General features: G+C 50.2%; 1 protein-coding gene and 2 non-coding genes across 3 annotated transcripts; all 3 read left to right on the top strand.

The window, feature by feature from the left end:
• Nucleotides 1-1,867: 1,867 nt before the first annotated feature.
• HSPA8 (heat shock protein family A (Hsp70) member 8) lies at nucleotides 1,868-8,182 on the top strand. The gene is made up of 9 exons (XM_069741643.1): nucleotides 1,868-2,143; nucleotides 4,529-4,738; nucleotides 4,819-5,024; nucleotides 5,509-5,661; nucleotides 5,905-6,460; nucleotides 6,676-6,878; nucleotides 6,981-7,179; nucleotides 7,368-7,600; nucleotides 7,807-8,182. The coding sequence occupies exons 2-9, from the start codon at nucleotides 4,534-4,536 to the stop codon at nucleotides 7,990-7,992; spliced, it is 1,941 nt and encodes a 646-aa protein (XP_069597744.1). The 5' UTR covers nucleotides 1,868-2,143; nucleotides 4,529-4,533; the 3' UTR covers nucleotides 7,993-8,182.
• LOC138652335 (small nucleolar RNA SNORD14) lies at nucleotides 5,196-5,294 on the top strand. Its single transcript, XR_011315607.1, has one exon. It is a non-coding gene; the product is annotated as a small nucleolar RNA SNORD14 (small nucleolar RNA).
• LOC138652334 (small nucleolar RNA SNORD14) lies at nucleotides 7,629-7,727 on the top strand. Its single transcript, XR_011315606.1, has one exon. It is a non-coding gene; the product is annotated as a small nucleolar RNA SNORD14 (small nucleolar RNA).
• Nucleotides 8,183-14,854: the final 6,672 nt, after the last annotated feature.

Genomic DNA, 14,854 nt, shown 5'->3' with positions numbered 1-14,854 from the left:
AATGGGTACAAAAACACTGCAGATTCACAAAAAAGAAGTGACATGCTACTTTTTTTTAGGATATGTTCACACGTTGCAGATTCTCTGCGGATCCGCAGCGTTTTATGAGGTGCAGAAACGCTGCAGATCCGCAATTGATTTACAGTACAATGTAAATCAATGAGAAAAAAAAATGCTGTGCACACTTTGCGGAAAATCCGCTGCGGTTTAAAAGAAGTAGCATGTCACTTCTTTTTTGTGAATCTGCAGCGTTTTTGTACCCATTCCATTATAGAAAACCGCAGGGGTAAAAAACCGCAAGAAAACCGCAGCAAAAACACACAAAAAACACTGCGGAACCGCACAAAAAACGCTGCAGAACCGCAGGTGCGTTTTATGCCAGGAGAGGCAGAATCCGCACCAGAAATTCCTAAGCCTAATCCACAACGTGTGCACATAGCCTATCATTTGCGGGTCTGCAGCGTTTCTGCACTGCAAAAAACGCTGCGGATCTGCACAGAATCCGCAACGTGTGCACATACCCTCAGTGTGTGGAGGAAATGAAGCTGCTGGCTGCAGAGTTCACGTGCTTATAATCCACACTGATGTGTGAACCCGGTCAAAGTCCATGTTCCCAAGCCTAAGGCTATGTTAACACTTTGCGGATTTTGCTGCGGATCCGCAGCAGTTTCCCATGAGTTTACAGTACACTGTAAACCTATGGGAAACAAAAAACGAAGTGCACATGCTGCAGAAAAAAACGCGCGGAAACGCAGCGGATTACATTCCGCAGCATGTCACTTCTTTACTGCGGATTTTCACCTGCTCCAATAGGAAAATGCAGATGAAAATCTGCATAAGAAACCGCAACGGGTTTTCACTGCGGATTTTGGAATTCTGCTGCAGAAAATTCCGCAGTGGAATCCGCAAAGTGTGAACATTGCACTACAATGTTTTTAGGCTATCTCCTCCGATTGATGCATATTTATTGCCTAGATCTTTCCTTTGTAGGTGCATGTTTCACACTACATGGTTTTTAATGCGTTATTTAGTGTACAAACGCTGAAATGCAGCACCTATTTTTTTTAAGGGGGGGGGGTACATGCATTCTATTTTGAGGCGGGGGGAGGGGGTTTACATGTTTTTTAAAGGCTCCCCATGGATGGAAGCCTGTAGAGAACAATAAACTCGGGATGATTGCACTCCGTGGGACCACGGCCTCCGTGTGCGCAGATAATGCAGCATCACACGAGCACAGCGCCCGCCATTCCTCAACACAATGAGGGGAACGTTTGATTTTTACCTCACAGCAGCACAAATTCTAAACGTGAGCTGCACGGTGGACTGTAAAAACCGACATGACACCATTCATAGTGTGACCCTTCCTCAGAAGCATGGACGCCATTATTGTTTCTTTCGCCTCACCCTGTGAATCACCTCACACAACCGTCTCCTCAGAATCACCACACGGGGACACTTTCTCCCAGCAACAAAACGCTCAAGCAGCTGAATCGCCGCCTGTGATTGGCTGCAGTTCCCGCTATACAGACCACGTGATTTTTTCCCCCAGCCTATCAACAATAGTCGGACAAAATTCCCGCCTTTACGAACGAAACAGTCGCCATTTTACTTTTGGGCAAAACCTAACATCGCCACAGAATACTAAATATTAAAACCATATTTAACGGAAAATTCAGTATAATAAGCTCCTACTCCCAGCACCACGTCCCGGGGGATTATTAGAAAACATGTATTTTGGGGGTCACCTGGTCTCCACACACGGCGGCACCCCATCACTCTGCCCAGTCTAACACTACTAACATGTCTACTTCGCCATTTCCTCAATCTCTTCAGTACTGAGGTAAAGCGGCGAGGCCGGGGATGGTGTAATGACTAAAGATGGCGGCGGTCACCCCCGCTGACTGAACACAGCCGGCTCACTGCGGACGCTGGAACGTTCCAGAAGATGACGACGGTTTGGGTCAGGTGTTCGATCCCAGCGTGTTGATTGGCGGGAGAGGCGTTGACGTCACTCAAAATTTCTGGAAGCTTCTGAGCTGTATAAAAGGGCGCCGGCTCCGTTGCTCCACCACATTTCACCAGCACGCAGCTCGGAGACGGCGAGCAGCTCCGTAGTGACCGAGGAAGGTTAATCGCAGTGCAGGTAACATGGCGGCACACGATGGGGGGCTTGGGCTCTATTCTCCTTCCTTGTGGGCGGCTTTTATTACATAACGTGGGAGATTCCGGCGTCTTTATCGGTGACTTCCCCGGCGCGGCCGTTGTCCCTCATTCCCGGTATGTCTCTCCTCTGTGCTCCTATCTATCGCGTACTAGTAAATGTGAGGTCTGAAGGGTTAATGGTGACATCCTCCGCCAGGTCACGTGGTCTCCTGTATGAAAATGGCGGCCTCTCCTAGTGTCCTGCCAAAATGGCGTCCACGTGTCCCTTCACGGGCGGCTCTTGTGATCCTGCCTGTGTTATATACTGTAGTGGTGGCACTCTGTGCTGTGGGGACCCCTCGGTGTAGCCCCCTCACAGGCGGCTCTTGTGGTCCTGCCTGTTATACTGTAGTGGTGTGCTGTGGGGACCCCTCGGTGTAGCCCCCTCACAGGCGGCTCTTGTGGTCCTGCCTGTTATACTGTAGTGGTGGGCTGTGGGGACCCCTCGGTGTAGCCCCCTCACAGGCGGCTCTTGTGGTCCTGCCTGTTATACTGTAGTGGTGGGCTGTGGGGACCCCTCGGTGTAGCCCCCTCACAGGCGGCTCTTGTGGTCCTGCCTGTTATACTGTAGTGGTGGGCTGTGGGGACCCCTCGGTGTAGCCCCCTCACAGGCGGCTCTTGTGGTCCTGCCTGTTATACTGTAGTGGTGGGCTGTGGGGACCCCTCGGTGTAGCCCCCTCACAGGCGGCTCTTGTGGTCCTGCCTGTTATACTGTAGTGGTGGGCTGTGGGGACCCCTCGGTGTAGCCCCCTCACAGGCGGTTCTTGTGGTCCTGCCTGTTATACTATAGTGGTGGGCTGTGGGGACCCCTCGGTGTAGCCCCCTCACAGGCGGTTCTTGTGGTCCTGCCTGTTATACTATAGTGGTGGGCTGTGGGGACCCCTCGGTGTAGCCCCCTCACAGGCGGTTCTTGTGGTCCTGCCTGTTATACTATAGTGGTGGGCTGTGGGGACCCCTCGGTGTAGCCCCCTCACAGGCGGTTCTTGTGGTCCTGCCTGTTATACTGTAGTGGTGGGCTGTGGGGACCCCTGGGTGTAGCCCCCTCTGTGCTTAAATCAGTGGTGCCCCCTCACGTGTGGCTCTTGTGATAACCTCATTATCCTGCCTGCTATATACTGTAGTGATGATCCTGTGGGGACCCCTCGGTGTAGCCCCCTTGTGCAGACATCAGTGGTGTCCCCCCCTCACAGGCGGGTCTTGTAGTTACCCCACCACCACCACCCTTCATTATCCTGCCTGTTACATATTGTAGTGATGTTACTCTGGGCTGTGGGGACCTCTGGATGTAGCCCCCCTGTGCAGAGATCAGTGGTGTCCCCCTCACAGGCGGTGTTGTAGTTCTCCCTAATTATTGTGCCCTCATGATCCTGCCTGCTATATACTGTAGTGGTGTTGCTGTGGGGTGTAGCCCCCCTGTGCAGAGATCAGTGGTGTCCCCCTCACAGGTGGGGTCTTGTAGTTCTCCCTCATTATTCTGCCTGTTATATACTATAGTGATGTTACTCTGGGCTGTTGGGGACCCCTGGATGTAGCCCCCCTGTGCAAAGATCAGTGGTGTCCCCCTCACAGGCGGGGTCTTGTAGCTCCCCCTCACTATCCTGCCTGTTGTATACTGTAGTGATGTTACTCTGGGCTGTAGGGACCCCTGGATGTAGCCCCCCTGTGCAGAGATCAGTGGTGTCCCCCTCACAGGCGGGGTCTTGTAGTTCTCCTTCATTATCCTGCCTGTTATATACTGTAGTGATGTTACTCTGGGCTGTAGGGACCTCTGGATGTAGCTCCCTGTGCAGAGATCAGTGGGGTCTTGTAGTTCTCCCTCATTATCATGCCTGTTATATACTATAGTGATATTGCTCTGGGCTGTGGGGACCCCTGGATGTAGCCCCCTGTGCAGAGATCAGTGGTGTCCCCCTCACATGATGATCTCCACTGATCTCTATGGGTGGGGGAGGCAGAGCTATGTCTGGAGGCCCCACAGCCCCTGGTAGTGACACTGTAAGCAATGTAATGCAATGTAAAATTGCATTTTTCTTGCGTCCAAATTTCGGCAAACGACGCATGTGTCGCAGAACGCAGCGTTTTTGCGTGCGTTATTGTTTGCGGTGTGCATTGCGACACAGCGGCATACAACGCAAATGTGAACGTAGCCTAAATCTGTTAGCAAAAGCAGTTTCAGGGCTGCTGTTGTCACATGACCTTTTCCTGCCAGGAGAGGGGGGCTTTAGCAGATGGATGTCCCCTTGATATATAATGGCTGGAGGTCTCTAGCACTAATCCCAGCTGCGTTTCTTCCCCTCATATTCTCATTTGTCTGCTCCCATTACAGAAACCATGTCTAAGGGACCAGCAGTCGGCATTGATCTTGGCACCACCTACTCCTGTGTGGGCGTCTTCCAGCATGGCAAGGTGGAAATCATTGCCAACGACCAGGGCAACAGGACCACTCCTAGCTACGTGGCCTTCACTGACACAGAGAGGCTGATCGGTGATGCCGCCAAGAACCAGGTTGCCATGAACCCGACTAATACAGTTTTTGGTAAGTTCTGGTCCATGATCGGTGATGTTCCTCTTTGGTGCTGACACACAGACTGACTCGTGTATTTTGTTTTTTTTTAGATGCCAAGCGTCTGATTGGCCGCAGATTTGAGGATGCTGTGGTGCAGTCTGACATGAAGCACTGGCCATTCACTGTTGTAAGTGACAACAGCAGACCCAAGGTCCAAGTGGAGTACAAAGGCGAGACAAAGTCCTTCTACCCAGAAGAAATCTCCTCCATGGTGTTGACAAAGATGAAGGAGATTGCAGAAGCTTACCTCGGCAAGGTAACTTGCATCTTGCTGGGCAGCCACATTTGTGTGGGGATGGGGGATAAGCTGTTATATCCATGGGTGGGGTCCACTGACTGCTTTATTTACACACAAGATCATGGTGGTTATACAAAATTGTGACCTGCCTGCTGTTCATGGGCTGCATGGACAGGTAGGTTCAGCCGATCGCTGTGATGAATGTTTCCAACGCCATTCGTAGTTTTCACCAGACCAGAGCCGCAAGGCTCATGACGGCCCCAATACCTTCCTTGGATGTCTGAGCGATCATATATGTATATATTTTTTTTTTCCCTTGTGTGATTCATTCACTCTCAAATTTCATATTAATCTTATCTGCTGGTTGCAAAGCAACAACTTCCACCATGAGCAGAGACTTGTAATCTTGCAATCTCTGCTGTAGTCGCACCTTCTTTCACTCCCACCCAAGCTTTGCAGTATGTGACTATACTTGCTGACTTGTTGCATCTTTATCTTGCAGACTGTGACCAATGCTGTGATCACCGTACCCGCCTACTTCAATGATTCCCAGCGTCAGGCGACAAAGGATGCCGGCACAATTTCTGGCCTCAATGTCCTGCGTATAATTAACGAGCCAACCGCTGCCGCAATTGCCTATGGATTGGACAAAAAGGTAACTAATATGCCATCCGGTTATTCTACAGATCGCTGTGATGAACGTTTCCAACGCCATTCGTAGTTTTCACCAGACCAGAGCCGTGAGGCTCATGATGGCCCCAATACCTTCCTTGGATGTCTGAGCGATCACGTGATAAATGGGCAGCTGGGTGGCCTCATGCACTGACAGCATGCATTCATGTTGGGAGGGGGTTAGGATTTTATGCTTGTTTTGGTGTTAACCCCTTTCTCTCTACAGGTTGGTGCAGAAAGGAACGTGCTGATCTTCGATCTGGGTGGTGGCACTTTCGATGTGTCCATCTTGACCATTGAAGATGGCATCTTTGAAGTAAAGTCTACTGCTGGCGACACTCATTTGGGCGGTGAAGACTTCGATAACAGAATGGTGAATCACTTTGTGGCCGAATTCAAGAGGAAGCACAAGAAGGACATTATTGACAACAAGAGAGCTGTTCGCCGTCTCCGCACTGCCTGCGAGCGTGCAAAGCGCACCCTGTCCTCCAGCACACAGGCTAGCATCGAGATCGACTCCCTGTACGAAGGCATTGACTTCTATACCTCCATAACCAGAGCTCGCTTTGAAGAGCTGAACGCCGATCTCTTCAGAGGAACCCTGGACCCAGTAGAGAAGGCTCTCCGTGATGCCAAGCTCGACAAGTCCCAGATCCACGACATTGTGCTGGTTGGTGGCTCCACACGTATCCCCAAGATCCAGAAGCTGCTTCAGGACTTCTTCAATGGGAAGGAACTGAACAAGAGCATCAACCCAGACGAGGCCGTGGCCTATGGTGCAGGTATGTCTGTGAGAGCTGCCACATGCAGAATGATTTGCATCGCTGTGATGAACGTTTCCAACGCCATTCGTAGTTTTCACCGGACCAGAGCTGCGAGGCTCATGACGGCCCCAATACCTTCCTTGGATGTCTGAGCGTCTTTTATACTAATTAAGACATGATGCATTTGTTCGTGAGATGTCTAACTTTATATAATTTTTTTTTTCTCCTTGCAGCTGTGCAGGCCGCCATCTTGTCTGGAGATAAATCTGAGAATGTGCAGGATCTCCTTCTGCTTGACGTCACCCCTCTGTCTCTGGGTATCGAGACTGCTGGTGGCGTCATGACTGTCCTAATCAAGCGTAACACCACCATTCCCACCAAGCAGACACAGACCTTCACCACCTACTCCGACAACCAGCCTGGTGTCCTCATCCAGGTGAGAACCTCTTAAATTCTCTATACTGCGGCTCTCCAGTATACCTGTGCTTGGTGGGAGTCGTAGTCTTGCTGCCTCAGTAATAACTTTCTTATCCTCCAGGTATATGAAGGTGAGAGGGCCATGACCAAGGACAATAACCTGCTGGGCAAGTTTGAGCTGACTGGCATTCCTCCTGCTCCTCGTGGTGTTCCTCAAATTGAGGTGACATTCGACATTGATGCCAATGGTATCCTGAACGTGTCTGCAGTGGACAAGAGCACCGGCAAGGAAAACAAGATCACAATTACCAACGACAAAGGTAAAGACTGCATCAGATCACGCTGTGATGAACGTTTCCAACGCCATTCGTAGTTTTCACCAGACCAGAGCGGTCAGGCTCATGATGGCTCCAGTTCCTTCCTTGGATGTCTGAGCGGTTCATAAATCTTTCACGTGCCATGACTTGTTAGATCTGTGCAGATTAACTAATGTGACTTCCATCAACAGGTCGTCTCAGCAAGGAGGACATTGAGCGCATGGTCCAAGAGGCTGAGAAGTACAAGGCAGAGGATGACAAGCAGCGGGACAAGGTCTCCACCAAGAACTCCCTGGAGTCTTACGCCTTCAACATGAAAGCCACTGTAGAGGATGAGAAGCTGCAGGGAAAGATCAGCGATGAGGACAAGCAGAAAATCCTGGACAAATGCAACGAGATCATCTCCTGGCTGGACAAGAACCAGGTATGTATGGAAGTAACATAGTGGGTGGTCGCTGTGATGAACGTTTCCAATGCCATTCGTAGTTTTCACCAGACCAGAGCTGTGAGGCTCATGATGGCCCCAGTACCTTCCTTGGATGTCTGAGCGACCTGCCCCTCGTCTGTCAGTGTGATCCAATGTGTTGCACAGCATCCTGATGTCTAATCCCATGTCCTCTCCCCCTCCAGACCGCAGAGAGGGATGAATTTGAGCATCAGCAGAAGGAGCTGGAGAAGATCTGCAACCCCATAATCACCAAGCTGTACCAGAGTGCTGGTGGCATGCCAGGAGGAATGCCCGGTGGCTTCCCAGGAGCAGGTGGCGCTCCCTCCGGCGGTGCCTCATCTGGGCCCACAATTGAGGAGGTCGACTAAATATGAACTGGAAAAGCATTCCCTCGTGACTCCTAGGGCACAAATGTTCATTGGCTGTTCCTTATCTCTCAGTTAAGCTTCTGTTTTGGGGCGTTAATACTTGAATTCACTCCATCAGACGTGGAACGCCGTGGCACTTTACCTGTACTGTAACAAACCGGTCCAGAGAAATAAAGTATTTAACTGGCAAGTGGTGAGTGAATATCCTGATTTTTGGCCTCTAACATGAGTCCCATCCTCCATCAGTGTCTGCTTCAATACTTGGTCCCCTTGTAATTAAGTGCATACAGCTGGTTTTGTAAGTGACTTTTAAGCATGGCAGCTGTGGCCAAACATCCCACTGAGCAGCTCCATAATGGAGTGGGGACATAGCTGGTACACATGACTAAGCGAAGGCCCTAGGGATAAATACAGGGGTAACGTCCTGCTATGGAGGATCACTTTAATAACTTTCAGTATTAATTAAATTCACCCCCACCCCACCTTCCCCAACAGCATTATGGAGCATATGTGGTCTTCTCCTGCAGCTCTCGCTCACATCTGTTCTAGGAGGAGCTTCAATTCTGGATTATCTTGTCAAACTTAAATATTACACCACCCCCTCATCAAATTCAATGATCACTCTGCAGGGAGAGCCACTTACTGGGCAGGCTGCATTTTCTGTTCAGATAGTAAGGGTTGTAGTTCTTCAGTCAGAACTAAGTAATACCAGGAAGGGGCTAAAGTCCAAGGAAGATCAGTTAACTGGTATGTAATTTATTTTTTTTTTAAATATTCTAGCTTTATTATAGCGCCATTTATTCCATGGTGCTTTACATGTGAGGGGTATACAAAATAAAAACGGGTAAATCAATACAAGTCACAACTGGTACAGGAGAACAGGACCCTGCCCACGAAGGCTCAATCTACAAGGGATGGGTGAGGATGGAGCTGGTCATGCAGCGGTTTGGTCGATCGGTGGTTACTGCACGTTATAAGCTTGCCGGAAGAGGTGGGTCTTCAGGTTCTTTTTGAAGGTTTCGATGGTAGGAGAGAGTCTGTGTTGTGGTAGAGGGTTCCAGAGTAGGGGTGATGCGCAAGAGAAATCCTGTATGTGATTGTGGGAAGAGGGGAGTAGAGAAGGAGATCTTGTGAGGATCGGAGGTTGCGTGCAGGTAAGTACCGGAGACGAGGTCACATGTATGGAGGAGACAGGCTTTGTACATCATGGTTAGGGTTTTGTACTGAAGTCTCTGGGCAATGGGGAGAGGCCAGGGAATAGCAGGGGGGACAGGTGGATTAGTCGGGCAGCAGAGTTTAGAATAGATTGGAGAGGTGTTCGAGGGGAGGCCACAGAGCAGGAGGTTACAGTAGTCGAGGCAGGAGATGATGAGGGCATGGACTAGGGTTTTTGCAGGTTCTTGGTTTAGGAATGTACAAATCCGTGAAAATTTTCGAGTTGAAGGCGTGGGAAGGGATTGGATATGTGGTCTGAAGGAGAGATCGGCATCAAGAATTACCCTGAGGCAGCAAGCTTGTGGGACTGGGGAGAGTGCAGCCATTAAATGGATAGGTTCGGGGGGGGGGGGGGGGGGGAAGATTTCTGTTTTGTCGATGTTAAGTTTCAGAAATGTTGCGGAGAAGGATGAAATAGTGGACAGACATTGAGGGATTCTGGTTAGTAGGGTGGTGATATCTGGTCCAAAGATGTAGATCTGTGTGTCATCAGCATAGAGATGATACTGAAAACCGTGAGATTCTATGAGCAGGCCAAAGGTGTAAATGGAGAAGAGCAGGGGCATTAGGACTGAACCTTGTGGGACTCCGACAGATAGGAGGTGGTGTGTGGGGGATATGCTGAATGTCCAGTCTGTTAGGTATGACGAGATCCAGAGTGTGTATATAAAAAAAAAATATATATATAGACTGCATTAGGGTACATTCACGAAGATCTTACCCAGGCAGTAGCGGTAGGTACTGGATTACTGGGGGGGGGGGGGTGTCTACATCAGTTCCGGTATCGGGCAGTGTGTTCAGGGACGTGCCCGAAAGCCGGGGATGGCACCGCCGGACCACCCACCGCTATACCTCTGCCTGCAGCACCACAACGAACGCAACAGAAGCTGGTGTCCTACCCCCGGCTCCGCACCAAAAGGAGCGCACAGGGCGCTCCTGGAAGCCTGCACCGCACTGACAAGGACCAGAGGTGGGGGGGGAAGACAGGCCCAGGAGGGTGAACGGACCGGGGGGGGGGGGGGGTAGACGGACGGGACACACCTCACTGGCCTTTGGGGATGGACATCCTACGGACACCGCTCCACTCTGCACCGCTCACTGTCGTGGAGTACTACCCGGACCCACTGTGGCACTTCCAGGGACCACCACTGCCCAAGGTAGGAGTCCCCCCTCGCTACCTGGGTCGGACAGCCAGCCTGGGTATTAATAGGTGAATGAAGTCGTTTCTGAAGGGAATCCTGTCCTCCAGGAACAGGAAACTAACTGATGCATGGGAGAGGTGCCACCCTTATCTGTAGGTTTCCTGTTCCTGAAGGGCAGATCCCCTCTCTCCGTAGTGCTGTCATGGAGATATATATATATTCTCCTATGTTCATTTCCTAGGGGAAAAAATGCGCTGGTAAGGTAAAAAACAAGGAGTGCGCACTATGCGCTTGCCCTTTGCCAGACGCCTACCCTAAAAGACTGTCAGTCGTGTGTGCGGAAGATGGTAGGGAATAGATTGATGGGAACACTGTATAGCGGTGGCACCGGTGAAATTACATAGCCTTTCTCCGCTCCCATAGGTGGTGGAAGAGGCTCCTGATTTTACATCAAACCTTAGGGAGATTATCAGGAAGGAGGTGAAAGATTCCCTGAAATCCCTGTCCTGGGGGAGCCTTCCAAAAGAAGGGAGCCTAGCACCTCGGATTCGTCCCCTGGCCCTAGAAGGGAGAATGATTCAGACACCTGTCTCCTCGGCATCCTCTTCAGAAGAGGATTCTAATCGTTTGTTTCCCGCTGGACCAGATGGAGAAGCTGATTAAATCAATTAGATCCACCATGGGGGTGGCTGACGAAAGGCCAGAACTTTCAGCGCAGGACCTGTTTGGCGGTCTAGACCCAAAAAAAAGCGTAGGTCATTTCCGCTTAATGACAAGGTTCAGAACCTTATCAAAAGGGAATGGAAAAAGCCAGAGAAAAAAGGCTCCTTTCCACCTTTAAACGTAGATATCCCTTTGAGGACCCACTGGTGAACACATGGGATAAGGCACCAAAATTGGACGCAGCGGTGGCTAAGGCGTCTAAAAAATCATCTATTCCCTTTGACGACATTGCTTCCCTAAAGGATCCTCTCGATAAGGCTACTTTCACACTCGTCATTTTCAATACGTCGCAATGCGTCATTTAGGGGAAAAACGCATCCTGCAAGGTTGTTTGCAGGATGCGTTTTTGCCCCATAGAGTAACATTACCGACATTGCAACGTATTGACACACGTTGCAACTGTCATGCGACGGTTGCGCCGTGTTGTGGCAGACCGCCAGGAGCAAAAAACGTTAAATGTAACGTTTTTTTGCTGCCGATTGACCGCTTTGTCCGACCGCACATGTGCGACCGGAACTCCGCCCCCACCTACCCGCACCTCACAATGGGGCAGCGGATGCGCTGGAGAAATGCATCCGCTGCACCCGTTGTGCGGCGCAACAAACGCTAGCGTCGGAATCTCGGCCTGACGCAATGCGACGGGCCGAATCCGACGCTAGTGTGAAAGTGGCCTAAGAAGGCTGACTCCTTTCTTAAAGGGACATGGGAGATGTCGGCGGGTGCCCTAAGACCTGCAGTAGCTGCGACATGTGCAGCCAGATCAATGATGGTCTGGCTGGATCAAGTAGTGTCCAAATTGGAAGAGGGAGTCTCCAGATAATCCATGTTAAAATTCCTGCAAACAATTCAGAATGCTGCTGCGTTTCTTGCGGACGCATCTGCAGATTCTGCAAGAATGGCGGCTAGAGCAGCAGGATTATCAAATGCGGCACGCAGGTCCCTATGGCTGAAATGTTGGCCGGGTGACCTTCAATCCAGATCCCGTCTGTGCTCTATCCCATGCGAAGGGGAATACCTGTTCGGTCCAGTCCTAGACGAACTGCTGGAGAAACCTGGAGACGAGAAGAAGAAATTTCCCAGTCTACCGACCACTTCTTATAGTCGTCCCTTCGCAGGGAAAAGGTTCTTTCAAAGGAGACCAGCTAGAGACCAGAGCAGATGGGACGATAAAAAGAAGAAAGGTACTGGATTTGTTTGGAGGTGGGGGACGTCAGGAGCCATCCCGTGAGGTCAGAAAACCACCCCAATGACTAGTAGTCTACCTCCCACCGGGGCGATCTGCCTTCTACCCGGCCTGGTCCAAAATCTCCAGTAGCGATTGGATTTTGGGAATAATAGCTACGGGTCTGTGGCTAGAGTTCTCCTCTATCCCTCAGAATTTTTTCAGGATTACGCCACTCAGGTCCTCTCCAGCAGAACAGGTGGCCCTGGAAACGGAAGTTCACGACCTGCTCAATAAGAATGTCCTATCGGAGGTTCCGGAAGGAGAACAGGGTAGAGGTTTCTACTCTCCTCTATTCCTGATACGTAAACCTGACGGCTCCTTCAGAACAATTATTAATCTTAGGGCTCTTAACAATTTCCTGACCGTACAATAATTTAAAATGGAGATTATTAACACCGCATTAAAGCTACTGTTTAAAAACTGCTTTATGGTAGTTTTGGATTTAAAGGACGCCTATTACCATATCCCCATTTATGCAGGTCACCAACGATTCCTGAGGGTGGCGGTGCGGTTGGAGGGGGTAGTCAGACATTTTCAGTATAGGGCCCTCCCTTTTGGTATATCAGTCGCCCCTCGGGTGTTTACCAAGGTAATGGCTGAAGTTATGGCACACCTACATGAGTCTGACATTCTAATAATCCCCTACCTTGATGATCTCCTTATCGTAGGTAAAACGGCGGATCACTGTCTGGAACAGTTACATAAAGTAATGTCTGCTCTGGAACGTCGGGTGGATGCTAAATGTTAAAAAATCACGGTTACAGCCCATGACGGTGCAGCGATTTTTAGACCTGACCCTGGATTCCCAGGTTCAGGAATGCCGTTTGCCTCACGAGAAAATTAATCGCCTGCACCTTCAGGTGCTGAATGCCTCTGAAAACCCTACCATGTCCCTTTAGAAGAGCCATGTCTCTGTTAGGCACTCTCTCGTCCTGTATTCCAGCGGTCCGATGGGCCCAGTATCATACGAGGATACTTCAGGGCGAGGTGCTGTTACAACAAAAAAGGTTGGGGGGATGTCTGGAGAGCCTGCTGACCCTATCCCAAGACGCTATTGTATCCCTTGAATGGTGGCTAGACCGAGAGAACCTGTCCACGGGGGTCCCCTGGGAATATAATGTAACTCGTATAGTCACCTCAGACGCTAGCCCTTCTGGGTGGGGGGCTCACATGGGGGATATATTGGTCCAGGGGCTTTGGGATCAGTGTCAGATGGAAATGTCCTCCAACCTGAAGGAGTTAACGGCAGTGGAACAGGCAGTTAAAACACTCCTTGTCTATCTACAGGGCCACCACGTGCGGGTATTCTCGGACAATCGGATCACCATGGCATATATAAACCACCAAGGCGGGACCCGTTCTAAATCCCTAATGTGCGTAGCAGATCGTCTGTTCCAGATAGCAGCAACATCTCTCATTGACGGCTCTTCACATAAGAGGAGCAGAAAACAATATGGCGGATTTCTTAAGCCGCAACACATTGAGGCAGGGAGAGTGGTCCCTAAACGACTCCATCTTCAACCTCATCGTGGAAAGGTGGGGTCAACCGAAGGTAGATCTGTTTGCCACAAAAGAAAACAGAAAAGTGACACAATTCTGCTCTCTGAACCCCAGAGAAAATCCCCTGTCAGTAGATGCCCTCCTCATAGACTGGAACTTCAGGCTAGCCTACGCCTTTCCTCCCCTGTCTCTACTTCCTCTGGTGGTGAGGAAAATCAGGAAGGACAAGGCCAGAGTTATAGTAATTGCTCCCTTCTGCCCAGAAGGATGTGGTTTCCATGCCTAAGGGCTATGTCAGTATTCGACCCATGGGTCTTGCCAGACATCCCGGATCTCCTATCCCAGGGCCCAGTATACCATCCTCGGGCGGTTGGCCTTCATCTAACGGCGTAGATTTTGAGCGGGCGCTGTTAAAGGATAGGGGGTTCTCTCCGGGCCTCATTAACACTCTGCTGAAGAGCAGAAAAATAATCACCACAAAAATTTGTCAGGATCTGGAAGAGATTTCAGAACTCAGGGGTAGTAGCTGGTCAGTCAATACCGATAGACCAGATTTTGGAATTCTTACAGAAGGGGTTAGATATGGGGTTATCCCCAAATACTCTTAAAGTGCAGGTATCAGCCTTAGGGGCCCTCTTTGGCTGCAACATTGCTGAGAATTACTGGGTCAGCAGATTCATCAGGGCGACAAAACGGTCTAGGCCAATGGTAAAGAATAGGGTCATGCCATGGGACCTGAACCTAGTCCTCTCAGCCATGACAGAGGCTCCATTTGAGCCAATTTCTTCAGCCTCTATTAAAAATCTATCTCTTAAAGTAGCCTTCCTGGTGGCCCTAACGTCAGCTCGTAGGATAGGCGACATACAAGCATTATCCAGGGTTCCCCCTTACATGCAGCTTAGGGATGATAGAGTAATACTGTCCCCTGATCCAGCATATCTTCCTAAGGTAGTATCCAGATTCCACAGAACACAGGAAATAGTTCTTCCATCTTTCCTCCCCAATCCTACTAACGATAAGGAAAGGAAGCTACACACTTTTAGATGTAAAAAGATGT

Source organism: Ranitomeya imitator, chromosome 10 (genome assembly GCF_032444005.1).
Source record: "Ranitomeya imitator isolate aRanImi1 chromosome 10, aRanImi1.pri, whole genome shotgun sequence".
NCBI classification, from domain to species: Eukaryota; Metazoa; Chordata; class Amphibia; order Anura; family Dendrobatidae; genus Ranitomeya; species Ranitomeya imitator.
Note: the sequence above shows the minus strand (reverse complement) of the source record. Positions and strands in the feature narration are given on the sequence as shown.

Bases quoted from the DNA above. Each gene is read 5' to 3' on its own strand.
- HSPA8 (XM_069741643.1), top strand. From the start codon at position 4,534: ATGTCTAAGGGACCAGCAGTCGGCATTGATCTTGGCACCACCTACTCC. The intron at 6,461-6,675 runs GTATGTCTGTGA...TTCTCCTTGCAG, and splicing joins GGCCGTGGCCTATGGTGCAG to CTGTGCAGGCCGCCATCTTG. The intron at 6,879-6,980 runs GTGAGAACCTCT...CTTATCCTCCAG, and splicing joins AGCCTGGTGTCCTCATCCAG to GTATATGAAGGTGAGAGGGC.